Source organism: Eptesicus fuscus, chromosome 5, assembly GCF_027574615.1.
Source record: "Eptesicus fuscus isolate TK198812 chromosome 5, DD_ASM_mEF_20220401, whole genome shotgun sequence".
Classification (NCBI taxonomy): Eukaryota; Metazoa; Chordata; class Mammalia; order Chiroptera; family Vespertilionidae; genus Eptesicus; species Eptesicus fuscus.
The window spans coordinates 50,956,393-50,983,958 of record NC_072477.1 but is presented as its reverse complement, the minus strand read 5'-3'; the positions used below and the strand labels follow the sequence as shown (position 1 = coordinate 50,983,958).

Here is a 27,566-nt window from a genome sequence, read left to right as displayed (position 1 = left end):
GGCTACGCTAAGGCGCAGTAGCTGCCAGTGCCGCTGTCATGGCGTCGGAGGCGCTGGGTGAGGAGAACCCACCGCGGTCTCTTTAGAAGCGAGGGGCGGGCGGCTGGGTATGGAGAGCGGCCCCGAGAGCCTGCAACCGCTAGAGCACGGGGTGGCCACCGGGCCAGCGCCAGAGACAGCTTCTGCGCAGGAAGGGCGACAGGAGACCGGGCTCGCTGCTGGGGATGGTCCCGAAGTATGGGCGGCGGAGAGCAGCGGCGGGAATGGGCAGGGGGCGGCGGCCGCCGGGAGGAGCCTCCCGGACACGGTTTCTCCCGCCAGCTCTTCTCAGGTTCCCGGACCCTGCAGCTCTGTCCGGGGCTTGGACTTGCAAGAGAGCGATTTGGAGAGTCCTGCTGCCCAGAAGGTGCCTCTGAGAGGGCAGCACAAGGTGACCGCCTCCCCGGAGACAGCCGAGGCCGGAGCGGGCCAGGGGTTGGGTCCTGCCGGAGACTCGGGCGCCTGGCCTGACCCCGCAGGCACCTGCCAGCCAGAGGTAGCGGCCTCGGGCTCCGAGGAGCCCAGCAGCGCCGGCGGCCTCAGCAGCAGTTGCAGCGACCCGAGCCCTGCCGGGGAATCGCCGAGCCTGGACTCCTTGGAGTCGTTCTCTAACCTCCATTCTTTCCCCAGTAGCTCCGAGTTCAATAGTGAGGAGGGAGCTGAGAGCAGGGTCCCGGAGGAGGAGGAGGAAGAAGAGGAGGGGGAGGAGGGCGCCGCGGCGGTGTTGCCCGGGGCTGTGCCCCTGTGCAGAGGGGAGGAGGAGGAGGAGGAGGAGGGGGAGGCAGCTCAGGTGCTCGCGGCCTCCAAGGAACGCTTCCCGGGACAATCTGTCTATCACATCAAGTGGATCCAGTGGAAGGAAGAGCACACACCCATCATCACCCAGAATGAGAACGGACCCTGCCCTTTGCTGGCCATCCTCAATGTTTTGCTTCTGGCCTGGAAGGTACATTCTGTAGCTTCCTATTTCCTACACCTTTTGGGGAGGAGGGAAACGGGGTAGGGGAGCTGCTGCCTATCAGCTGATGGCTTCCTCCCCTCTTTCCTCATTCATCAGTTCCCTTTTCTTGTTATTACACGAGATTCATTCGGGGACTCCGAATTATACGTATATCAGAAAGAATTGCTGGCAACCTCAGGTCTCACTTAAATAGGAGTTTAACATTTAGTTGTGATTGATATATTCACAAAAAAACTAGGGCTTAGAACATCCTAAATCCTACGATTACTTTTAAACTATATTTTTTATTTATTTCTTCTTACTGACTTTATCACATATGTAAAAGAGTGAATAATAGGGGAAAATGATTTTCAGAAGTTATCATCAACCCATGATGTCAGGGACCAAGTTCTAATGGTTATGTTTAGTCTATTTTCCAACTAATGCTTGTTCCATTTGGGTGTGGATACTTAAGGAAATGGTGATAGGGAAGATGTGGCCCCTTAAATTCCATTTAAGGAAAAGTATTGGTCTGACACCCAATTACCACAACTTCTTGGTTTTCAAAGATTATATTTTACATTTATGCATGATTTTTACTTTCCTCCTCTTTGGCTCTTCTTAAATAGTTTGGCATTATCACCAGTAACCACGCATCAGAATGTGTTAAGGGAGCTAAAATTGTAACAACTAAAATAAGAAAAGATATATTCAAGGTAAAGGAACATAAAAGGGAAGGCCTTCAAAAGTAAGCATATTGAAGACTCAGAGTGAGTTATCTATAAATGGAGTATCATATCTGAGCTTGCAGTTTTAAGGTGCTGAGAAGATACATCTCATAGCATATTTTATTTTCAAATTGATAATTATGTTTATAGATAAAATGTTCCCTAGATAAAAATAACCTGGAGTGTTCTGACCAGTTAAGGCGTAAATCAAGTGAAGGAAATAAATACTATTGTATTTATTATATGCCTTCGTCTCCCTGTTACTAGAAAGGTTTGATGCAAAAGAAATAAGATTAGAAATCTTACCAGTATCTGGTACATCCTGGCACTCAAATGTTTTAAATGAAAACTGTGCCTGCTCTTAAAGCTATTTGGGGTTGCAGCATTGACTTACTTGAAATGATCAAAGAGCAATGCAAGACCATACACTATAAATACTAGGTTATAGGAAACAGATTGAAATACATTGGATATCTCAAAAGGGGAAATTTTCCTTTGGTCTGGCATAGTCCCAGAGAGCTTCCTGGAATCTTTGGGTCTTGAACCAAATTTTTAAGGAAAAATAGAATTTAACAAGGAAATGGAATTCCTGGGAAAGAGAAGAGTATAAACACATATGGGGTGGGGGGGAAATAGATTGGAGTGTGTGTGTGTGTGTGTGTGTGTGTTGGATGACAGGGGTGGTCAGTTCATATTGGAGAATAATAGAAAATAAAATTGAAAGGTAAAGAAGAGCCAATTGATGCAGAGTAGGGAATTGAACTTGATCCTGTGGTCCGGAGTTCCCAGTCTTTTTGTAGGAAGGTTATAACAGTTTCCTTTAAGCTTCATTTTTCTTCTTAATTTCTATATAGTACTGCAGAAGTTCAGAGGAAGGAAAAAAATACTATGGAATATTTGGGGATAGATGAGCATTTGAACTGACTCTTTTAAATGTATTTTTGTTGATTTCAGAGAGGGAGAGAAAGATAGAAACATCAATAACGAGAGAGAACCATTGATTGGCTGCCTCCTGCACACACCCACACCCCCCCGCCCCCGCCAAACTGGGGATCAAGTCCACAATCCAACTCAGGCATGTGCCTAACTGGGAATCAAACCATGACCTCCTGGTTCATAGGTCGATGCTGAACCACTGAGCCACACTGGCCAGGCTGAACTGACTCTGAAAGACATGACTTCAAGTGAATGATCAAATGTTTGGGTTCCCACTATGAGAGGTACTAGAAATAGAAAGACCGATAAGATGCAAGTCTGGCCCTAGCTGGTTTGGCTCAGTGGATAGAGTGTCGGGTTCGATTCTGGTCAAAGGCACATACAAGGGTAGCAGGCTCCTCCATGGCCCAGTTCCTGGTCAGAGCTCATGCAGGAGGTAACCAATCTATGTGTTTCTCTCACATCAATGTTTCTCTCTGTGTTTCCTTCTCTTCCACTCTCCCTAAAAATCAGTGGAAAAATATCCTCGGGTGAGGATTAACAGAAAATAAAAATTAAAAAAAGATGCAAGTCTGCTCTCATATAGGTCTCTATTAGTGGGGAGACAGGCTTATGAACAGTAATAATGGTGCAATGTAAGAAGTTCTAAATGTGCTATTGAATTACAGAAAAAGAGGTAATTGGGAATGGGATGTGTTAATAGAAAGCTTCAAAGACGTGATAACCTATGAATTGGGTCTGAAGGATGAGTGAGAGAAGGCCTTCCACACAAAGGGAATACTGTATTCAAATATGCTGAAGCAGGAAAACGTTTGTTCTATTTGGGGAGTATGGTGGAGGAGGGGAAAAATGCAATAGCAGGAAATAATAGTGGGATTAGACTGTGAGCATGTTAATGAATTTGAAGATTATTTCATAAACCTGTGGTTCTTAGTCTTCTCTCTACCTCCAGGCTATTGCACACAAAAGTTACAAATCAGTAATCCTCAATGGTTGATAGGGAGACAGGTTAAAAGAATCAAGGTTAGATAGAGCAGTGTTCTTAAAGTGAGCCAGGGGTTCTAGAGGTCAAAAATATTTTAATAATAATACGAAGATGCTATTTGCCTTTTTCATTCTCATTCTCTCACAAGTGTCAGAGTTTTCCAGCCTGCATGATGTGTGATGACATTGCTCTGACAGTTAGTAGAATGTTTGCTTGTGTATTGTGTTTAAAATTTTTCATTTTCAGTATGTTAAGTATTGAGAGATGTAACCCATATAGCTCTTCGGAGACCTCAAAAGTTTTAGGACTGTAGAGGGTTCTAAGACCAAAAAGTTTTTGAAATGCTATAATAGATAGGGTATGAAGGTAGGTATCAGATTTTAGAAGACCGTCACTGGTTGTGTTTAAACTATATTTTTTTTTAAATAAATCTTTATTGTTCAGATTATTACATATGTTCCTCTTTTCCCCCCCCCCCCCCCGCATAGCTCCCCTCCACCTGATTCCCCACCACACCCCATGCCCTTACCCCCCGCCACTGTCTTCATCCATAGGTGTAAGATTTTTTTCCAATCTCTTCCCGCACCCCTCACACCCCCTTTCCCCTGAGAATTGTCAATCCACTCCCTTTCTAGGCCCCTGATTCTATTATATTCACCAGTTTATTCTGTTCTTCAGATTTTTTATTCACTTGATTTTTAGATTCATTTGTTGATAGACATGTATTTGTTGTTCATAATTTTTATCTTTACCTTTTTCTTCTTCTTCCACTTCTTAAAGAATACCTTTCAGCATTTCATATAATACTGGTTTGGTATTAATGAACTCCTTTAGTTTTTTTCTTATCTGTGAAGCTCTTTATCTGACCTTCAATTCTAAATCATAGCTTTGCTGGGTAGAGTAATCTTGGTTGTAGGTTCTTGCTGTTCATTACTTTGAATATTTCTTGCCACTCCCTTCTGGCCTGCATAGTTTCTGTTGAGAAATCAGCTGACAGTTGTATGGGTACTCCCTTGTAGGTAACTAACTGTTTTTCTCTTGCTGCTTTCAAGATTCTCTCTTTGTCTTTTGGTCTTGGCATTTTAATTATGATGTGTCTTGGTGTGGCCCTCTTTGGATTCCTTTTGTTTGGGGTTCTGTGCGCTTTCTGGACTTGTAAGTCTATTTCTTTCACCAGGTAGGGGAAGTTTTCTGTCATTATTTCTTCAAATAGGTTTTCAATATTTTGCTCTCTCTCTTCTTCTGACACGCCAATAATTGGATGTTGGTACGCTTAAAGTTGTCCCATAGGCTCCTTACACTATCTTCATATTTTTGGATTCTTTTTTCTTTTTGTTTTTCTGGTTGGGTGTCTTTTGTTTCCTCATGTTTCAAATCTTTGGTTTGATTCTTGGGATCCTTTGATCTACTGTTGAATTTCTGTATATTCTTTATTTCAGACAGTGTATGCTTAATTTCTGACTGGTCCTTTTCCATTTTTTTTGGCATTCTCATTAAGATCTTTAAAGGTCTCACTCAGAGGTTTTTAGCAGATTCTTGAGTAACCTTATAAATGTGGTTTTGAACTCTATGTCCAGTCTTCTGCTTTCCTCCATTTCTTTCATTTGTGATCTGCCTCTTTGTCTCTGCAATTTAGCTGCTTCTCTGAGTTGATGGAGTGGCTTTGTGTGCGAGGTGTCCTTTGGGCCCAGTGCCTCGGCCTCCCCAGGTGGAGGTGGACATTCTTGGTGCACCCCTTTGTGGGCTGTGTGCACAGTCTTGTTGTAGTTCAGCCTTGATTGTTGTCGGTATCACTGGGCGGAGTTGACCTCCAGGCCAAGTGGCTGTGAGGATCAGCTGTGTCTACACTGGGAGAGCTTCTGTGCTCAGTTTGGATGGGGCAGAGTCTCAGGGCGGAGCAGGCAGTCTTCGTTTCCCATCAGCCCCGCCCTAAGAGGCTTGAGTCTCAGTGTCCCGCGGCAATGGCTGCACGCACCTCTGAGAGAAAGCTGCTCTCGAGCTTTGCCCGCTGCCAGACAGTCCAGTTTCTCCCCGAATGAGTGTGGGTACCCAAAGTCTCACCCGGAACTGGAGTACAGTGTAGTCAGGAGGCCCTGTTTCCCTTCAGAACGAGAAAGGCAGCCACGTGTTCAACTGCCCGAGCCCTCTCTGCGCACTCACCTCTGTCTTCCGCAGTTCCCCTGGGTCTCCGTGCCCCGTGGCAATGGCTGCATGCACCTCTGAGAGAAAGCTGCTCTCGAGCTTTGCCCACTGCCAGACAGTCCAGTTTCTCCTCGAATGAGTGTGGGTATCCAAAGTCTCACCCGGAACTGGAGTGCGGTGCAGTCGGGAGGCCCTGTTTCCCTCCGGAACTAGCAAGGCAGCCGCGTATCCAGCCTCCTGGCCTTTCCTCTCGCACGCGCACATCTCTGTGTCTCTGCACCTCTGTCTCCGTCCTTTTCTTTTTCCTTCTAGTTATAGAATTTCCACTCAGCTGGCTTTCTGGTGGTTCTGGGTGATGTCTGCTTTGTCTTTTAGTTGTAGTTTTGAAATTGTTGTGTGAGGCAGCAGTATAGGTTTTCACCTAAGCCGCCATCTTGGTTTCTCCTACACTTTATATATAGTTGTATTAGGGAGTTATTATAAACTAGAGGCCCACCAAGCGAAATTGTGCAAGACCCAGACCGGGCGTGGGACCCAGTGTCAAGTTCCCCCCCCACCCGAGTGCGCCTCCCCGCCCACCTTGAAGACAGTGTGGACAGAGGTAAGAATAGTTTCCTGCCCTAACCTTTCTTTCTCGGGAGCACTTAAATTGACCTTCGTTGGAAGATGAGAATTGAACAGAGCAACACTTACTTGTTCCCATGAAGAAATCATATGATGTTCAGCAGGTGCCTTTTGGCGTTTGGTCATGACGGCGTCACGGCATCACAGCCATGGGGTTTTTATAACAGATTACTAGACAGAGGAAAGACATAGTGAAAGTGGTCTTTTTGCTTGAGATTAGATTAGAGGTAAGACTGTAGTGAGTGTAGCAGGAAGAATTGATAAGGATAGCTCTTTTGGATGGAGAATTCTTTGCCCCTTCTCTTTGATGTCACAGTCTAAATGATGAAATGATCACTACCTGGATAGAGGAAATGAAGAAGATGGCACTATTTTTCTAATCTGGAGATTTCTTGGGCCATTCAAAAGATAGAGAAGGTGTTTTAGGTGGAAAGTTGATGTCAAACTTAGATCGAGTCAGGTTGGAAATGTCTGACAAAAATATAAATGTTCATTATACCTCTAGAAATATGGACTGGGTCAGGAAAGAGGTGAAAATTATAGAAAAAATAGAATTAGGGAAACATTATATAGATGTAAGTAATATGATAACTATAAGAATAAATGAGAGTGGTGAGCAATAGTTGTCAACTTTTTCCACCTCAATACACGTGAGGAGCTACATATGGCCAGCATAAACATCTTCCCTATCCTCCCTCCATTTCCCCACTCTCTTTTCCATCCCATTCTTCAGTAGACGCAGAGAAAACAGGAATAAAGATTTAACTTGGTGGGGAAAAGGGAATGCTAAGCATTAAGGGAGAGAGGGTGTAAAAGAAACTAAAAATAGGGAAATGTCATGATAATCGTCTGAGAGAGAAGCTGTAATAAAGAAGTGGTTATGCCCGGCCGGCATGGCTCAGTGGTTGAGCATCGACCTATGAACCTGGAGGTCATGGTTTGATTCCCAGTCAGGACACATGTCCCGGTTGTGGGCTCGATCCCCATTGTGGGGCATGCAGAAGGCAGTCGATCAATGCTTTTCTCTCATCATTGATGTTTCTATCTCTCTCTCCCTCTCCATTTCTCTCTGGAATTAAAAATATATATATTTAAAAAAGAAGTAGTTATTGTCAAATGTAACAGCATCAAGTAGCTGGTAGAATTGGAAATATTTTGCCAAAAAGACAGGTGTGAGGACAACAAGGTTGCTAAAAAGTGATAATACAGACATTTCCGAATAGGTGGTAAAGTTCTCTTTGGAGGAAAAACAATCTTATTTTCTAAAGTAAGGCAAATACATACAGAGACAAGATTATGTTAAGATTGACAGATTAAAAAAAAAAAAAGATTGACAGATGGAAATTGAGGTCTCATTTTCCATTTTGGCAGAATAACAGCTGATCTCTTCAGAAATAACTATCAAACTTGTCAGTAATTAAGGAGGAAAGAGGTTGTAAAGCATGAGGGGCTGGTATGATGAGAAAAGTACATTCTATTTTAAACAAATTCTAATCTCATTGGAGATTATGCCTAGGAATTTGAGGCATAAATAGGAAGTCACGAGTAGCAATGAATAAATTAGGGTATTCTTTAAAAACTTTTAGTATATCAGTTTTGCTTTATTGTTATCCTCCCCGCCCCCCTCAACCCCCAGTAGTTCTCATACTTGGAAATAGGAGCAGGAAGAATGGCTAGTTAGGGTTATCAGGGATTGGGCTTTTAAAAGGTTGATTCATAGTGAGTCAGTGGAATTAGAGTTGAAAGTAAAATAGTTGATCATGTCTTTTTTGGGTATGAAGTAACAAAAAAATCAATAAACTGAACATATTGGAAGGATTTGAGTGATTCAAAGGAAGTAAATGCTGTGGTTCTGGATGAGAGATGACAGTTAAAATGATCAAACAGGGTTAAGTACTGAGTTAGAAATGGAGTTTTAATTAAAATTGTCTTTGGACTGGTGGAGAGTAGGTAGATTATTATTCATAATCTGTAAAATAGTTGAGCTATGATATTCCAACAAATAAGAAAGAAGGAAAGCTATCCATTAAGTTACTCAAGCTCAAATTTCTGTCTTTTTAACTGATATCAGGTAACTTACTCAACTTTATATCTTGGAATACATTTTCAGTTTGCTTCTTTATGCTATATTTGGTTGAGCCATGACCTATGAGCCAGGAGGTCATGGTTCGATTCCTGGTTGGGGCACATGCTTGGGTTGCAGACTCAGTCGCTGACCGTGCAGGAAGCAACCAATCAATGATTCTCTCTCAGCCTTGATGTTTCTGTCACTCTCCCTCTCCTTTCCTCTCTGATATCAATAAAAATATATTAAAAACAAAAACTGATGCCATTTATAGGTGTATTTGAGGGCTGTGTCCCATTCATTAGACTAATTAATTATAAAAATCCATTTAGAAGATATATAAAATATAAAATTTATGTGATGTTATTGGCCTTATTTTATAAATGTTGAAGCTGAATTCATTATGCTTTTTAAAAATATATATATTTTTATTGATTTCAGAGAGGCAGACAGGGAGAGCGAGATAGAAACATCAATGATGAGAGAGAATCTTTGATTGGCTGCCTCCTGCACGCCCCACACTGGGGATCAAGCCTACAACCTGGGCATGTTCCCTGACCGGGAATTGAACTGGGAATCGAACCGTGACCTTCTATTTCATAGGCTTACACTCAACCACTGAGCAATGCTGGCTGGGCCATTATGCTTTTATTTTTCTACTTTTTCATACAATTAAAAAAATACATTTTTATTGATTTCAGAGAGGAAGGGAGAGGGTAAGAGAGACAGAAACATCAATGATGAGAGAAAATCATTGATTGGCTGCCTCCTCCATGCTTCCTTCTGGGGATGGAACCCAAAACCCAGGCACGTGCCCTGACCAGGAATCCACTCAGCGACCTCCTGATTCATAGGTTGACTCTCAGCCACTGAGCCACACCAGCTGGGGTTGCATATAATTTAAATTTCTTAACGTTTCTGCCTTAATATTTTTGTTTATGAAGGTATTAATATAATAGTAGAGGGAGTCAAGAGAGGAACATCAGGGTTCTGAAGCAAGGTTCTTTTACATTAAACTGGTTTTGTTGTAGGCAGAGGGAAGGGCACCAGGTGTTTGACCTATGGGATCAGACTGGACTTGGGTTCAGCAACCTTGGTATTTGAGATCTGGCTAGGAAAGAATTCAGAGCCAAGATTCAAACTATAATAGAACATTTATTTGGTAAATCACAGAGGTAGAAAAGTTATTCCTAGAAGAAATGGGCATGGAAAACAAGTGATGGGGTAAAGGAAGGGCTTGGAGCTTACATGTGAGGAAGGGAATGGTAACCACCTGGAGGGATAAAAGTGGAAAGGAGAAGGAGAGTGCTCTGAATCCTTCCTAAGGGTTTTAAGGGTGGAGATTTTAGGGGAGGTCCCAGGGGAAGCTTCAGCAGCTTTCCAGGTATGTCCTTCAGGGTTATGGTCTCCATTGATTGATTGGTTAGCGCTAGGGGTCATTATTCTATGCAGCTATGGCTGGTTTTATTTTTCTTCTGGGTCTGGAACTGAAATACAACTGAGGCCTAGATGTTATCTCTAGGGAGGAAAGGCCAGTGTGTCCAAACCACAATCAATGATGTGCTAGTGGGACCTGGAAGCTAGGTCCCACCCTACAATTGTCCTTTGCTAGGCACCCAAGGCTTTCCACCCTGGTGACCTGTACCTGGCCCATCCTCCTCGCTCTGCTCAGGTCTGTCTAACTGCATACCACAGTTTTTCCAGACATTAGTGCTAGAAACCATAAAATAAGAATACATTAGATTCTTATTTTGTTAAAAAACAAAACAAAGAGAGTTTAAGGTTGAAGAAAAATAGGACAGAAAGACACCACCACTCTTCACCCCTCACCTTCACAATCCCCCCCCCCACAAAAGACACACACACACACACACACATACACACACACCAGGAACTAGATCAAAACATGCTACAAACTGAGGAAGCTATTTGCCAGATTACCTAAGAGCTAATTTCTTTTTTTAAATATGTTTTTGTTGCTGTTGTTAATCCTCATCTGAGGATATTTTTCCATTGATTTTTATTTTCCATTGAGTGGAAGTAAGGGGGGGAGACAGAGAGAAAGAGAGGCATCAATTGACTGCCTCCTGCACAAACCCCCACTGGGCCAGGATCCAGCCTGCAGCCGAGGTATGAGGTACTCAGAATTGAACCTGCAGTCCTTCAGTCTTAGGATCATTAATAAAACCTTGGCACTGGCTTTTAAGGTGATTGTGGTAGAGGAAAGCAAAAAGAGAAGCAAGCTTTCAGGAATATCATTTATGTGGATTAAAAAAAATAAGATCTGTTGATGGCTCCAAAGTGTTAGTTGTTAGTGAGAGGCAGGTATTTTTCTTCACTATTAACTCTTTTGTTTCTAGTTTTAATGAACATCCAGGATATTTTATTGGCTAAGATTCAGAAAATGAATATACCACTGAGTATGCTTGTGAATAAGTCAGTTAAAATATTTGTGTATTTGTTGTCCCACTTCTATAATCAATATAGAGATTGTCATTTTCTATTTCAAATATTTGAAGAAACCCATGATAAGCAATTATTTGGAAATTCCAAGGCTACACCCTGAAATTATCTGTTTTCAGAAATTTGTTTATAGAATGTATTTCCCAAATACATATACTTGTTAGTGCCTTTGTTTCTTATCTTGATAATTTTATAGTAGGATTACTACATTAACCAAAGCAGAGGGTAAGCTTTGTTTATGGAATTTTCTGGTGAATATATTTCAGTAGCGAATATGTCTGGAATAAAAGAATATGTGGGTCTTATTTTGTTTAAGTAACATTGCTAGGTATAATGATCTTTCAGATTGGTCTGGCAGTTGTTCAGAATATGACCATTCACAGTGAATATAAACTATTGGTTTAAATATCAGACATCCAAAAGCAATACTGAAGGCACCTGTATGATAAAAGTTAAAATCACCTAAAGCAGGAATCAGTAAATTTTCTTGTAAAGGGCCAGATAGTAAATATTTTAGGCTTTGTGGGCTAATATGGTCCCTGTTGCCAAGATTCAACTCTGCTACTATAGTGCAAAAGCAGCCAGACAATACATAAATCATGTTTTAATAAAACTTTATTTAGAAAAACAAGCAGGGACCATAATTTGCCAGTAAGTTTCAGTTTTAAAACATACCATATATGGGAACTGGCCATAATTTCTGCTCAATTTTTTTGTAAACTTAAAACTGCTAAAAAAATATAAAAAGTATTATAATTCTTTTTAAAACAGAAAATGAAAATAATTAGAACTGAGCAATGATCAAAACCTCCATGGAATCTCTTGGGTTCACTGAGTAATAAATCCACTGGATGACTAAATCATAAGCATCAACTATCATATATGCTCTCAGAGGTTCTCACATTGTTCGATGTTACAGGGATCTTTTATAAGACCTATTTTATTCATTGATTAAAACAGACAAAAAATTATGTCATGCTATTACCACATTTGGTATCTTGAACACCCAGAGGACCTTTTTCAACACTTGGGGAATTTGGAGAAATTGCCGATTTAAATTATTTCCTTGGTTGAGTGGAAAATAATTCTGAACAATTTTAAATTATGCAGTTCTTCTCCTATTGATATGTTAATGACTTTGTTTGAATTTCCATCCTACACTATTTATTTTTCTCCTATGAATATACCACAGAGTATGCTTTTGAATAAGTCACTTAAAGTATTTATAATTATTAGCTATAATATCTGTGTAACTCATGCCAGTTCATTTGAAAAATTAATTTAGACTGATATGTTGCAGCTGAATTAGCTTTAGAAACTTAAATATGTACCTAACTTTAACTTTTTTATTGTGAAATATAATAAGAAAAGAACATAAAGCAGAAATGTCCAGTTTAACAATTTATTGTAAAGCAGAACTACCGTGCAAGTCAAGAAATAGAGCATTGCCAGCACCCCAGAAATGTCTAATATGCTCCTTTCCAACTATCACTTCTCTTATCCTTAAGGCTAACCATAATCCTGATTCTTATAGTATCCATTTCCTTACTTTTCTTTGTAGTTTTATCACCAAGTATGCAGCTTTAAACAATATAACTTAATTTTACCTGTTTTTAAACTTTACAAGTGGAATAATACAGTCTGAATTCTTCAGTGTGTGACTAATACTTTAATACTGTATTCATGTTAGCCATTCAACAATAAAAAATAGCCAGCATAGACTGAAGTAATGGGATATTGAACTGTATTTAAGCCTGTCTTTAGTAAAACTGGTTGGTGAGTCACCTGTCACAGCTGCCTTTTCCTGACCTTGAACTGCCTTTTTTATCATGCAGGACACTGTTACAGGTGCCTAATGACAATCATGGTGAATGGTGAAAGGCAGAGCACTAGGCATTGGAAACAGATTTCTCAATGTCTATGAGACATTATATCATTATGTAAATTTTATTGTTATAGGATTGACTGTTATACTTTATAAAGATTCACTAACAGCATTTTAATAATGTTAATGTGAATGTTAATGTATACAAATAGTAGATACATATATGTACATACATACTTGTATTTCTGACAGAGAAACACTTTAATCACCTAAAACATTTGATTTTATAGAAAAAAAATACTTTGTTTTTCAGGTTAAACTTCCACCGATGATGGAAATCATAACTGCTGAACAGCTGATGGAATATTTAGGTTAGTGTTGAAAAGTGGATGATTTTATATCTCTTTTAAAACCAAGTGTTCAAAGCTAATATGTTATCAAGTCTGGTCAGTGTGGCTCAGTGATTTGGCGTTGACCCATGAACTGGGAGGTCATGATTCCATTTTTGGTCAGGGCACCTGCCCAGGTTGTAGGCTCAGTCCCCAGTAGGGGGTGTCAGGAGGCAGCCGATCAATAGTTCTTTCATTATTGATGTTTCTCCCTCTCCCTTCCTCTCTTTGAAATAAATAAAATAAAATAAAAAACATGTTATCAAATCTCATGTTCCAGAAGTACTATTATATAATCTATTTTAAAATTATAATTTTTAATCTCTTAATTAGAATTTTTTATCAGTATGTCATTCTTCTTGGATGTTAAAGCCTTCTTTCTGACCAGGACTAAAATTCTATAATATTTATAAGGAAACTGAACAACATCTAGAAAACACAAGATACATATTAATTCCAGTAAGTTGCACAATGAGAAGTAGCACAGAAACTGATATTGCATATAGAAACTGTTTTTAAAAATACTGATTATGCCCTAGCTGGTTTGGCTCAGTGGATAGAGCATTGGCCTATGGACTGAAGGGTCAAGGGCACATGCATGGGTTGTGGGCTCAATCCCCAGTACAGGGCATGCGGGAGGCAGCCGATCAATGATTCTCTCACATCATTGATGTTCTATTTTTCCTCTCCCTTCCTCTCTGAACTCAATAAAAATATAAAAAAATAAAAATAAAAAATACTGCCCTGACTGACCGGTTTGGCTCAGTGGATAGAGTGTTGGCCTGGGGACTGAAAGGTCCCAGGTTCAATTCCAGTCAAGGGCATGTGCCTTGGTTGCGGGCACATCCCCACTGGGGGGGGGTGTAGGAGGCAGCTGATCGATGTTTCTCTCTCATCGATGTTTCTAACTCTCTATACCTCTCCTTTCCTCTCTGTGAAAAATCAAAATATATTTTAAAATTTTTTAAAATAAAAAATACTGATTAACTTTGAATAAAGACCCAGTGGGTGATTTAGAGCAGTGCTACCCAAAGTATGATTCATGGACCTATGCCAGTTTATGAAATGTTAGCTATCAATATGCAGTGAGATAGGGACTTGTGCCAGTATGTAAAACATTTACAGTAGTAAGCCCACTGTTTAGTTTATCTGAAACTTTTTCATAGCAAAATTTTCTTGGTGAAGGAAGTAGTGTATTTAATTGCATTCTTATGCAAGCCTCTTATTTGAAAACAGACCATCAATACACAGTTTACAGACCAGCTACATTGAGTAGAACTTGTTTACAGAGGAGGTAGTTGTATATCGCACTGAGATCTTTCCTGGTTTAACAAAGAAAAGTTTATATATTTATACTATTACCAAATGGAAATCTTAGTCCATATTCTCACAATTTTTTTAGTAATTAAATTTTTATTTTTTTAAAAATTATCAGCTGATTACTTTGTCTTTGTCATTCCAGAAAACTAGCTAACTGGTTTTTTTGTGAGATGTAGGTTTAGTGAAGTAATTGAGATTGCAGCTTTTGGAAGACCCTTTTTTTGTGTAATTAATATTTAATTTCATTACTAGAGGCCCGGTGCACAATGTTCGTGCACTGGGGGGGTGGTGGGCTCTCTTGCAGTCCAGGACCCCTTGGGGGATGTCTGACTGCTGGCTTAGGCCTACTCCTAAGCCAGCAGTCAGACATCCCCCAAGGGGTCCTTAATGTTTCTGTGGAGGCGAGAGAGGCTCCCACCATCACTGCTACACTCACCAGCTGTGAGCCTGGCTTCTGGCTGAGCAGTGCTCCCCCTGTGGGAGTGCACTGACCACCAGGGGGCAGCTCCTGCGTTGAGTGTCTGCCCCCTGGTGGTCAGTGTGCATCATAGCCACCAGTCGTTTCACCATTTGGTTGATTTGCATATTAGCCTTTTATTACATAGGATATTTACTGGCTAGGGAACGACCTACATATGGGTAGATTACTTTGAATACCTAGATATCTAGAAATAAAATATCTGTCTATACTTTTTTTTAGTCTAGCTTAGTGATTCTTAGACTTTGTGATTTCTAAATTATATTTAAGGGGGAGGCTAAAATATGTTTGATGCTCTTGAGCAGCCAGTATGACTGCTGAGTAGTGTGTAAAGGGGAGGTAGTAGGAAATGAGAAAGAAGTGATAGGGTCGGATCATATAGGGCTCTGTAGACTATTATAACGTTGACTTTAGCTGGAAGTAAGCTGGTCAGCCATTAGAGAATTTTGAACAGAGAACTGATATGATATGACTTGAGTTTAATAAGAATTCTCTGGCTGTGATGTTGAAATAGAACATAGGGCTCTGGCAGGTTTGCTTAGTAGTTAAAGCGTCAGCCCGCGAACCTTCAATGAAGAGTGAGATATTAGCTGGATCAAATGCTGCAAGTAGTTCAAGCAGGAAGAAGACTTTAAATTTGACCATTGACTGAGCCATAGGAGGCCATTGATAACCTTGACAAGTAAGTGCATGGGATGAAAACCTGCTTGGAGTGAGTACAAGAGAAAACTGGAAATCCTCATATACAGCCAATAGGAATATAACAGCTCATTTTGTCTCAGAAAGTATGCAGACAAAAGCAAGTAGAGGGTGGTAAAAGCAGGGAGGACATTTGGAATATTAATATCATTTAAATGTTAGTTAGCAAAGCTTTGAGGAAATAGGCCACAGGGTAGAAATTTTTAATAGGAAAAAAGAAATATTAATGAAGAAATATCTAGATCTGGGGTATTGAAAGAGGTTTGAAAGTTTTGGGTGAGGGGGAATCAGCAACTAGGAGTAGTGTGAAAGCAATATCCTAATGGGAGTTGGGGGGAAAGTGAGCAAGAGTGGTATGAGAAAATAGATTCTGAAGAATTTGCCTCACCAAAAGTAAACTTTATTTAGGGCCAATCCTGCTAGGACAAATTGTTTAATTTTCTAAACTATTTAATTTTTTTCCTCTTGAGATTACTCCAGTTCTCTAGAGAAACCAGAGACACTTTTGAGTTAATAAGCAAACACTTGTAGAAAGATTATAAGAGAAACCATTAATTGCTTTTCTAGCACCTAGCTGAGAAACCACACGGGAATGGGAATTTTGATTGGCATAGGTTAGATGAGTGAATTTTAATTTGGAAATTTCTTACTAGAATAGTAGAGCAGGGCCATACATGGACAAGGTTTGTTGGAGAGCTTTGGCATAAAGAAATGAACAAGACAAGCTAGAATACCTAGGAAGTGCTAGGAGGTCTAATAAAATAAGGTGAGGAAGAAGTGTAGGTGGAAAGTAGAAAATGGGTAGAAAGATAATGTATAAAAAAGTATAACGCAAATTGGAATTTATATTGTAACTTTACTTCTCTGAAATAATTTGTGTGAGGATTAGACTAACATAAGGTGGCACTTACTACATTTTAACTATATTATACTTTATCATTATCTTATTCTGTTTCCTGTATGTTGTTTGCCCAACCAAATTACTGGCTTTTTTAAGATATGTTTTTATTGATTTCAGAGAGGGAGAGAGAAGTAGAAGCATCAATGATGAGAATCATTGATTGGCTGCCTCCTGCATGCCCCCTACTGGGGATTGAGCCTACAACCCAGGTATATGCCCTTGACTGGAATCGAACCTGGGACCCTTCAGTCCACAGACCGACACTCTATCCACTAAGCCAAACCAGCTTGGGCAAATTATTGTTTTTAAAGAGAACCATTCATTTCCTAATATTTGTTTTAACCCATTACTAAACATATAATAGACTCACAATAAATAGTTTTGCTTTCTTTGCTTTTTTTTACTTTATTTGTATTTATTTTATGCTGAATTTACTCCTGAGCCTTATGTTTGGTGTTTTTTGTTTTTTTTTGTTTTGGTTTTGGTTTTTTTTTAATGTTTTTTTATTGAGAGAGGAAGGGAGAGGGGGAGAGAGAGAAATAAATATCGATCGGCTGCCTCCTATATGCCCCCTACTGGGGATTCATACCTAATATTGTAACCAGGGCATGTACCAGCACCAGGAATCAAACTGGTGACCTCTCAGTGTCTGGGAGGACAGTTCAACCAACTGAGTCACACAGCACACAGGCCAGGGCCAGGGCCATAAGTTTTTGTTTCTTCAGTTTCTTCTGGGATATCTTTTTCTTCTGTGCAACCTCCTTTTCTGGTTTGGGAACAGTCTGCTCTTTTTCAGTAAGGATCATCTCAGTGTGGTAGAGAGGGCTGAAGTATGGGTTAATCCGCCCAGGAGCTCTATAAATTCTGTGCTGCATCTTGGGAATTTTGTGCACCTGAATGTGTTCAATGACCAGAGAATATACATCTAAACCCTTAAGTTCAGCATTGCTCTCTGCATTTTTAAGCATGTGCAGCAAAAATTCACTCTTTTTGGGCCACCCTGTGTCCAGCCCCACTGTTTTGTCTGGGTATATCTATCAACTCCACTATTGTAACGGCAGAATGGCACACATTGCTTCTGTAAAGTGACGTCCTTCAGATACTTGGTGGCTTTTTGAATATGCATACCTTTGATGGTCTGGGCAGTTTCACAAGTGTTCTTAAAGTGAACATGAAGATTTGAACATCTTGATGTGCATGATTTTGTGGGGCTTTCTGGGTCAAGTAAATAGCAAACTATTTTCAGAGGTCACCTCTGGCTGCTTTCGGGAAGAGCTGAATAAATAGTTACTGACTCAAATAATATTGTTGACCAGTTTCAGATAATAAAGGTTAGAAAAGCTAGACAAAACAGCACTCTTAAAAGAAGATTTATTTAGGTATCTAAATCTGAAAGATATTCCCTTAAAAACTCAAACTCTGCCCCCCTTTTTTTTTTTGGTTAATCCTCACCTGGAGGATATTTTTTCCATTTCTTTTCAGAGAGAGTGGAAGGGAGGGAGGGAGGGGAAGAGAGAGAGAAGGAGGGGGAGAGAGAGAGAGAGAGAGAGAGAGAGAGAGAGAGAGAGAGAGAGAGAGAGAAACATCGATGTGAGAGAGACTGGTTGCTACTGGCTGCCTGCCACACATGCCCTGACCAGGGGCAGGGAGTGAACCCACAACCCATGTACATGCCTTTGACCAGACCCTTCAGTGTGCAGACCAATGCTCCAACCACTGAGCAAACCAGACAGCATCAAACTCTGCCTTTTAAAAATATCTGTGCCTTTTAAAAATATCTGATTCTTCACCCTTGCCTGTTTGGCTCAGTGACTGAAAGATCCCGGGTTCTATTCTGGTCATGGGAACATGCCCGGGTTGCTGGCTCAATCCCCAGTAGGGGGCGGGCAGGAGGCAGCTGATCAATGATTCTCTCTCATCATTTGATGTTTCTATCTCTCTCTTCCTTTCCCTTCCTCTCTGAAATCAATAAAAAATAAATAATAATAGTAAGTAAAAATATCAAATTCTTCAATCAAGTGAAATATAGGATACAAGTATAGCAATTATGTTCTCAAATATATGTATGTGTGTATATATATATGTAGAGATACATATATATGGTAAATAAACAGTGTGCCATATATTATATGGACTCAGAAATACTTGTTATATAGACTTGCTTATATATCTCTGAAAATCAATTCGTTTAGTGCTTTTGGAGTTCTTGTACCTATGCAGAATAAAATCTTTCCTAGATTTTGCTATATTTTTATTTATTTTATTTTTTAAACTTAACTATTTTTGAAAGTATAGATGTCCCCCTTTTTTCCCATTGACCCCTTCTACCTCACACCCACCTAAATCTTGCTATCCTAAAGTTCTAGTTAAAAGTACAAATAATAACATGGCCAGTGTGGCTCAGTGATTGAGTGTTGACCTATGAACCAGGAAGTCACAGTTCAATTCCTAGTCAGAGTACATGTCTAGGTTCTAGGCTTGATCCCCAGTGGGGGTGTGTGCAGGAGGCAGCCGATTGATGATTCTTTCTCATCATTAATGCTTTACCTATCCCTCTCCCTTCTTCTCTTAAATCAATAAAATATATTTTGAAAAATAAACTACAAATAATATATTAATGTTCGTAGTTTTTTTTTTTAGCAGAGTTGGAAAGCTTAAGAGAATACTTGATGCAGTCTTTAGAAGTTTATTTTGAATTAGAAAATAAAGGTTGTATTATAAAAATTTTTATCAACTTGTTAGTGATTTGGGAGGCTAGGTGAGAAGCTGGTGTTATATATAACTGTTTATATCAAAATAAATACCAGGTAAATTAAAGATTTAACATTGAAAAAGATAAACATAAAGTTATATGAAGAAGGCATATGTGAATGTTTGTATATTTTGTAAAAAATTATTTTAGAGAGAGGAAGTAGGGGGGAGAGAGAGAGAGAGAGAGAGAAACATTGATGCGAGAAACATCCATGCACCCTCCCGTGCACAACCTGGTTATGTGTCCTGACTGGGAATCAAACCCACCGTCCACTAGTGTATGGGATGACTCTCCAACCAACTGAGCCACACTGGCCAGGGCTATTTTTATACTTTTAAGATGTGAAGATCTTTCTACACATGACATTCAACCCAGAAGCTATTAATAGAAGAATTTGACTATATTAAAATTAAATATTTCTGTATCACACAAACAATAGACAAAAAAGCATAACCATAAAGTTAGAAGCCAATATGGGGGACAAATATTTTCCACATGTATAATAATAAATGTTCTAATTTCTCTAATTGAAAAAGAGCTTTTATAGTTCAGTAAGAAGAAATAATACTTGTGAAGGCAGGCAATTAAAAGAAAAGGAGTATATATAGTTAATACATAATTAAAAAGACAAAACATAGATAAGGCACTGCAGATGTAAAATGGAGCTACATATATTTAAAAGGTGCCACATATACCAAAAGTCATATATATATATTAAATAGGTGATACCAAATAAAAACACATATATAAAATACATCAATTTTTTAAATGCAAAAAATTTTTGTTTACTTCTCAGAATGGCGCAAACATTTAGAAGACTGATAACACCCATTCTTGGAAAGGTAATGGGGTAATAGTTACATTATTAATAACAGTGAAACTTGGTACAGCCATTTAGAGCTTTATTGTAATATATGGAAAGATGCTCAAATATAAACTGGAAGAAAGAGAAAGCTCAAAAGCATTAGAATATTTAATTGAAAAAATATATGAGACTACCCTGGCCAGTGTGGCTCGGTTGGAGAGTTGTCCCATAAACTGAAGGGTTGTGGGTTCGATTCCTGGTCAGGTCACATACCTAGGTTGTGGGATTGGGTTTGATCCCCGGTTGGGGTACATCCAGGATGTGGGGGCTGATTGCTGTTTTTCCTCTCACTTTGATGTTTCTCTTCCTTTCTCTAAAATCAATGGACATATCCTCAGGTGAGGATTAAAAATATACATCTGAGACAAATAACAATTTTCTCTGATTAGAATTAGGTGGTTAATTTTATATGTCACTTATTGCTACAATTTAAAATTTAAATTGATATTTTTTTAAAGGCAACTTCACAATTTCTTTTTACAGGAGATTACATGCTTGATGCAAAGCCAAAAGAAATTTCAGAAATTCAACGTTTAAATTATGAACAGGTAATATAAACAATTTTTATTATATTAAAATATGTCATTTTTAACTTAAGGATATATTCATTGATCTCAACCAATGACCAGTCTCTGTTTTATATGAATACTAGAGGCCCGTTGCTCGGGCACGAGGGGGGGGGGAATGTGTCCCTCAGCCCAGCCTGCACCCTCTCCAATCTGGGACCCCTCAAGGGCAGTCAGACATCTCTCTCACAATCCAGGACTGCTGGCTCCCAACTGCTCGTCTGCCTGCCTTCCTGATTGCCCCTAACCACTTTTGCCTGCCAGCCTGATCATCCCCTAACCACTCCCCTGCCAGCCTGATAGATGCCTAACTGCTCCCCTGCCAGCCCAATTGCCCCTAATTGCCCTCCCCTGCCAGCCTGGTCACCCCTAACTGCCCTCCCCTGCCACCCTCATCACCTCTAACTGCTCTCCTCTGCTGGTCTGGTCCCCCCCACCCAACTGCCCTCCCCTGTAGGCCTGGTCACCCTTAACTGCCCTCCCCTGCAGGCTTGATTGCCCTCAACTACCCTCCCTTGCAGGCCTGGTCCCTCCCAACTGCTCTCCCCTGCAGTCCTGGGTCCACCCCAACTGCCCTTCCCTGCAGGCCTGGTCACCCCCAACTTCCCTCCTCTGCCAGTCTGGTCACCCCTAACTGCCCTCCCTTGCAGGCTTGATCGCCCCCAACTGCCCTCCCTTACTGGCCATCTTGTGGTGGCTATCGTGTGTCCACATGGGGGCAGCCATCTTGTGTGTTAGAGTGACAGTCAATTTGCCTATTACTCTTTTATTAGATAGGAGGATATATGCTATATAGAATGAAACATAGATATTATTCTATAGGCCCACGTAGAATGGTAACCTGGTATTTTCTTTGCAAAGTTGATTTTCAAGTGATTTTGTCATTGATTCATCTTTCCTCGTTATTTAAAATAAGCAGTTGTTAGATACTGTTTGTTTCAACTTTGAAATAAAAACTTTATCATTAGCTTTGAGAGTAGTAATGTATCAAGCTGATATTGCTAAGTGTAAGCTGGTGTTTAATGTTCCACAAGTATAATGTAATAGTGTTCTATTTTATGTGAGCAGGAATGTTCAAGCCTAAATTTTAGGAAGACCAATGCAGAGCTGTAATCTTCCTAATTAAACCCTTTTTACCAGAAATTGTAAACTAAGAGCATATTTTTCCCAGTTTTGCTTACATAAGGCAACACTGTATTTGTGTGTTTCTATGACAGTTTTTTAAATGACTACAAGTAGATTTTTTAAATATTTTGCTATGGCCCTAGCCAGTTTGGCTCAGTGGATTGAGCATAGGCCCATAGACTAAAGAGTCACAGGTTCAATTCCTGTCAAAGGCACATACCTCCGTTGCAGGCATCGATGTTTCTCTTTATCTCTCCCTACTCCCTTCCACTCTCTCTAAAAATCAATGGAAAAATATCCTCAGGTGAGGATTAACAAAAAAATTAAAAAATAGATATTTTGGTATGTTAGAGGTACCTTTGGGTGACCTTGACCCATGCACTAGGAAATCACTGGTTCAATTTTCAGTCAGGGCACATGCCCAGGTTGTGGGCTTGATCCCAGTAGGGGGCATGCAGGAGGCAGCTGATCCATGATGTTTCTCATTGATGTATCCCTCTCCCTTCCTCTCTCTCTAACAATCAATAAAAACATATATATGGGGAAAATTCTAAAAAATACTTCAACCACTGGCTTACAGGAACCAATAGTAACTCTGATGATGTAAGCAACCATTCCTAGGATCTATATTTTATATTATCATAACTTTGATTTAGGAAAAAGATAACAAAATACATATCCCTTTAAACTTTTTGTTTATAAATTTGTTGATTTTTAATCACTTTATTAATCTTTATGGAGCTTATCATATTATATCAATTTATTTTAATACTATGTAACCTATTAAAAATGTGGAAGATCTATAAAGGTGTAAGCTATGCCTATGGTTTTGAGAAGCCCTCTGCCATCTAGCAGCGAGCCATTCTTCCTTGTATCAAGGGTTATGATGTGATCGCTTAGGCCCAATCTGGGATGGGAAAATAGTCACTTTTGCCATACGGATTCTGCAACAGATTGAATTGGATCTAAAGGCCACCCAGGTCTTGGCCCTGGCACCCACTAGAGAATTGACACAGCAGATACAGAAGGTAGTCATGGCTTTAGGAGATTACATGGCTGCCTCCTGCCTGATTTGGGGGTACCAAGTGTGTGTGCTGAGTTACACAAGCTGCAGATGGAAGCTCCCCATATCATCGTGGGCACCCCAGGCCATGTGTTTGATATGCTTAACCTCAGATATCTGTCTCCCAAATGTATCAAGCGGTTTGTGCCCTAACCGGTTTGGCTCAGTAGATGGAGCATCAGCCTGCAGACTGAGGCGTCCCAGGTTCGATTCTGGTCAAGGGTATGTACCTTGGTTGCGGGCACATTCCTGGTAGGAGGTGTGCAGGAGGCAGCTGATCGATGTTTCTGATTCTCTATCCCTCTCCCTTCCTCTCTGTAAAAAATCAATGAAATATATTTAAATAAAAGAGGTTTGTACTAGATGAAGCTGATGAAATATTAAGCTATGGGTTCAAGGACCAGATCTATGACATATCCCAAAAGCTCAACAGCAACACCCAGTTGGAATTACTGTCAGCTACAATGCCTTCCGATATGCTTGAGGTGACCAAGAAGTTCATGAGGGACCCCATTCGGATTCTTGTCAAGAAGGAAGAGTTGACTGAGGAAGGTATCTGCCAATTCATCAATGTGAAAGGAGAGTGGAAGCTGGACACATTGTGTGACTTGTATGAAACCCTCACCATTACCCAGGCAGTCATCTTCATCAACACTGAAAGAAAGGTTGATTGGATCACTGAGAAGATGCACACCCAAGACTTCACTGTCTCTTCACTGTGCATGGATATGTGGACCAAAAGGAATGAGTTGTAATAATGAGGGAGTTCCGCTCTGGCTCTAACAGAGTATTGATTACCTCAGACCTGTTGACCAGAGGCATTGATGTGCATCAGGATTCTTTAGTCATCAACTGTGACCTTCCCACCAACAGGGAAAATTATATCCACAGAATCAGTTGGGGTGGATGTTTTGGCCATAAGGGTGTGGTTATTAATATGGTAACAGAAGAAAACAAGAGGACTTTTTCTTTTTTTTAATCCTCACTGGAGGATATTTTTCCATTGGTTTTTAGAGAGAGTGGAAGAACTGGGGAGAGACAGAGGGAGAGACACATTGATTGGTTGCCTCCCATACACACCCTGACCAGGGCCGGGGATTGAGCCTGCAACCAAGTTACACGCCCTTTACCGGAATTGAACCCGGGACCCTTCGGTCCACAGGCCAATGCTCTATCCACTGAGCCAAACCAGCTAGGGCAAGAGGACTCTTTGAGACATTGAGGCCTTCTACAACACCTCCATTGAGGAGATGCCCCTCAGTGTTGCTGACCTCATCTCAGAGGGGCTGGCCTGCTATCCCAGCCAGCGTTCTCAGTCCTTGGCAGGCTGAGGAGGAGGATCAGGAGGGGAGAGAGAAGGGAGCCAAGGGATGGCTATCTGGTCATTTTTTTTTCTTTTCCTTTGAATAAATGCCACTTTTTGAGGCAAAAAAATATATATATATAAAATAAATTTGCATGTAACTTTTGATTCCCCCAAAATTTAGCTGCTAATAGCCTACTATTGACCAGAACCCTTACCAATAATATAAACAGTCTATTAACACATATTTTACATCTTATAAGTATTATGTACTGTATTATAATGAAGTAAGCTAGAGAAAAGAAAATGTTAGGAAAATCATAAAGAAAAAATACAATATTGAATGTCAAACTATAATTTTAAAATAATAAAGGAAATCATAAAGAGAAAAATACATTTACAGTATTTACTGAAAAAGATGTTTGTATAAGTGAATGTATGTAATTCAATCTGATGTTATTCTAGGGTCAAGTATATTTGGGGAAACATAGTTATTAGAAAGGTGAAACTGATGAAAGCCAAAGATTATATAATAATGTTATCCTGTTATACATTTTCTCATTCATAAATTTTAAATATTTGAATAATTTTTTGTTTTCACTGTGTCCAGTCTCTTAGAATGGAATTTTATTAGTTATTTGGTAAAACAAAACTTTGTTCTTATGACCTAAATTTGTCTTTTTCAGATTTCAGAGAGAGTCCTGAGTTTAACATAAAAGGATTTATTTCGTGTTCTACTATAAGCTCTCCAGTAGGCTATAGTCTGCTCCTCTTTTATATCTTCAATATGTATCACAGAGTCTGATTAACAGTAGGAATTCAATAAAGTTTTATTAAATTTTATATATTGGCTTTTATTTGTTTCATCAAAAATATCCTTTAAGTATGTCCATATTTAATGTATCAAAATTTAGAAAAACATGTTTTAAAATAGTCTTTATTACAGACTGTGTGACTATATTTAATGAGAAAACTGATGTGCATAGAATGACTCCTTGAGTTGGCCGACAAGTCTTTGTGATCCAGCCTCTGTCTCTCAGACTTCATCTCCCACCACTTTCCAATTTATTTATTTTGTCCTAGCCATGCTTGACTCCTTGCTGTTCCATGGACACAGTATTGAACTCATTTCTGCATCAGAGTTATTGCACTAGTGTCCACTTTGTCTGGAATGGTTTTTTCCTAGAGCTTCCCAAGACAGTATTTTGCTTGGTTACTATTTAGGTATCATTTTTTTAAAATGTTTTTATTGACTTTTAGAGAAAGAGGAAGAGAGAGGGAGAGAGATCAAAACATTGATGAGAGAGCCCTGACTGGTTTGGCTCAGTGGATAGGGCGTCGGCCTGCAGACAAGGATTCCGGGTTCGATTCCAGTCAAGGGCATGTACCTTGGTTGCGGGCACATCCCCAGTAGTGGGTGTGCAGGAGGTAGCTGATTGATGTTTCTCTTTCATCAATGTTTCTAACTCTCTATCCTTCTCCCTTCCTCTCTGTAAAAAATCAATAAAATATATATATATTTAAAAGGAAACATTGATGAGAGAGAAATATCATCAGTCAGCTGCCTTCTGCACACCCCCTAGTGGGGATTGAACCCGCAGCCTGGACATGTGCCCTGACCAGGAATCCACCCAGCAACCTCCTGGTGCATGGTTTGATGCTCAACCACTGAGCCATACTGGCTGGGCTAGGTGTCATTTTTAAAGAGCCCTCTCCCCCTTTTTAAAGCACTCTAAGTTCACAGCAAAATTAATAAAAAGTACAAAGTTCCTATATACCTCTGGTCTCCAAACACGCACCCACAATCTCCCTGACTATCAAAATCCTGTACCAGAGTGATACATTTGTTATAATTGATGAACCTACACTGATACATAATTAATACCCAAAGTCCACAGTATACATTATGGTTCACTCTTTGTGTGTGATATATTCTATGAGTTTGACCAATATATAATGACATGCATCTATCATAGTATCATACATAATAGTTTCACTGCCCTAAAAATCCTCTGTGCCTATATATCCCTCGCTCCTCCTAACCTCTGGCAACCACTGATCTCGCTGTCTGCATTGTTTTGTCTTTCTCACATTGTCATTTGGAATCATACAGCATATAGCCACATTCCAGACAAAGTGGACGCTAGTGCAAAAACTCTGATACAGAAATGAGTTCAATACTGTGTCCATGGAATAGCAATGAGTCAAGCATGGCTACAACAAAATAAATGAAATAATTTTGAATTAGTATTTTTCACTTGGTAATAATATACATTTAAATTTCCTCCATGTTTTAATAGCTCATTTCTTTTTCTTTACTTTTGTGGTTAAAAAAAGATAAAATTCAGTCTCGTAACCATTTTTATTTTTTTTAATTTATTTTATTGATTTTTTACAGAGAGGAAAGGAGAGGGATAGATAGTTGGAAACATTGATGAGAGAGAAACATCGATCAGCTGCCTCCTGCACACTCCCTACTTGGTATGTGCCTGCAACCAAGGTACATGCCCCTGACCGGAATCGAACCTGGGATCCTTGAGTCCGCAGAACGATGCTCTATCCACTGAGCCAAACCGATTAGGGCGTCATAACCATTTTTAAATGTATAATTCAGTAATGTTAACTGTATTCACGTTGTTTTGTAACATATCGCTAGAACATTTTTATCTTGTAAAACTGAAACTCTGTATCCATCAAACAATTCCTCAGCTCTCTTTCCCTCCAGGCCCCAACCACCATCATTCTACTTTCTGTTCCCATGATTTTGACTACTCTGGATATTTCATATAAGTAGAATAGTGCAGAATTTGTCCTTTTGCAATGGCTTATTTTATTCAGCATAATGTCCTCAAGTTTCATCCATATTGTAGCATATAACAGGATTTCCTTTTTTTATTTTTCTTTAAGGCTGGATAATATTCCATTGTATGTATATACCATATTTTCTTTACGTATATGGCAATAGACATGTGTATTGTTTCTACCTCTTGGCTGTTGTGAATAATGCTTCAATGAACCTGGGTATACAAATATCTCTTCAAGACGCCGCTTTCAATTATTTTGGATATATACCTAGAAGTGGAAGAGGCCTTCTTTGACTAGAAACTTTTGTATTTAGGCTTCCTGGTCTAAAATCGGTCCCTCACCCCTGTCACTCTGTACATCCTTGTCCTGCTCAATTTTTCTTACCAATACTTGATATTATATTATGTATTTACTAGTGGCCCAGTGCACGGATTCATGCACATTGAAAGGAAATTAATTAGAAGAAAGATTCGTGCGGTAATTACATTACTGCAAAAAATTGCATGTCAAAATAGTATATATAATATAATATTATAAAATTAAAACACGTGGA

At 39.7% G+C, this 27,566-nt stretch overlaps 1 protein-coding gene and 1 pseudogene across 5 annotated transcripts in view; both read left to right on the top strand.

Annotated features, from left to right (window-relative positions):
* The window catches only part of MINDY2 (MINDY lysine 48 deubiquitinase 2), a 75,111-nt gene continuing 47,545 nt past the window's right edge, over positions 1 to 27,566 (top strand). For 4 of the 5 annotated variants that reach the window (XR_008556118.1, XM_054716193.1, XM_054716194.1 and 1 more), the window contains exons 1-3: positions 1 to 985; positions 13,061 to 13,118; positions 20,635 to 20,699. Coding sequence is in view for 4 of the 5 variants with exons in the window: in XM_054716193.1 (XP_054572168.1) it covers positions 110 to 985; positions 13,061 to 13,118; positions 20,635 to 20,699 (999 nt within the window). In the remaining variant the exon portion in view is untranslated. The remainder of the gene's footprint in view (positions 986 to 13,060; positions 13,119 to 20,634; positions 20,700 to 27,566) is intronic. The other variant, XM_054716195.1, reaches the window with a different exon arrangement.
* Positions 22,632 to 24,720, top strand: LOC129148922 (eukaryotic initiation factor 4A-I-like; annotated as a pseudogene).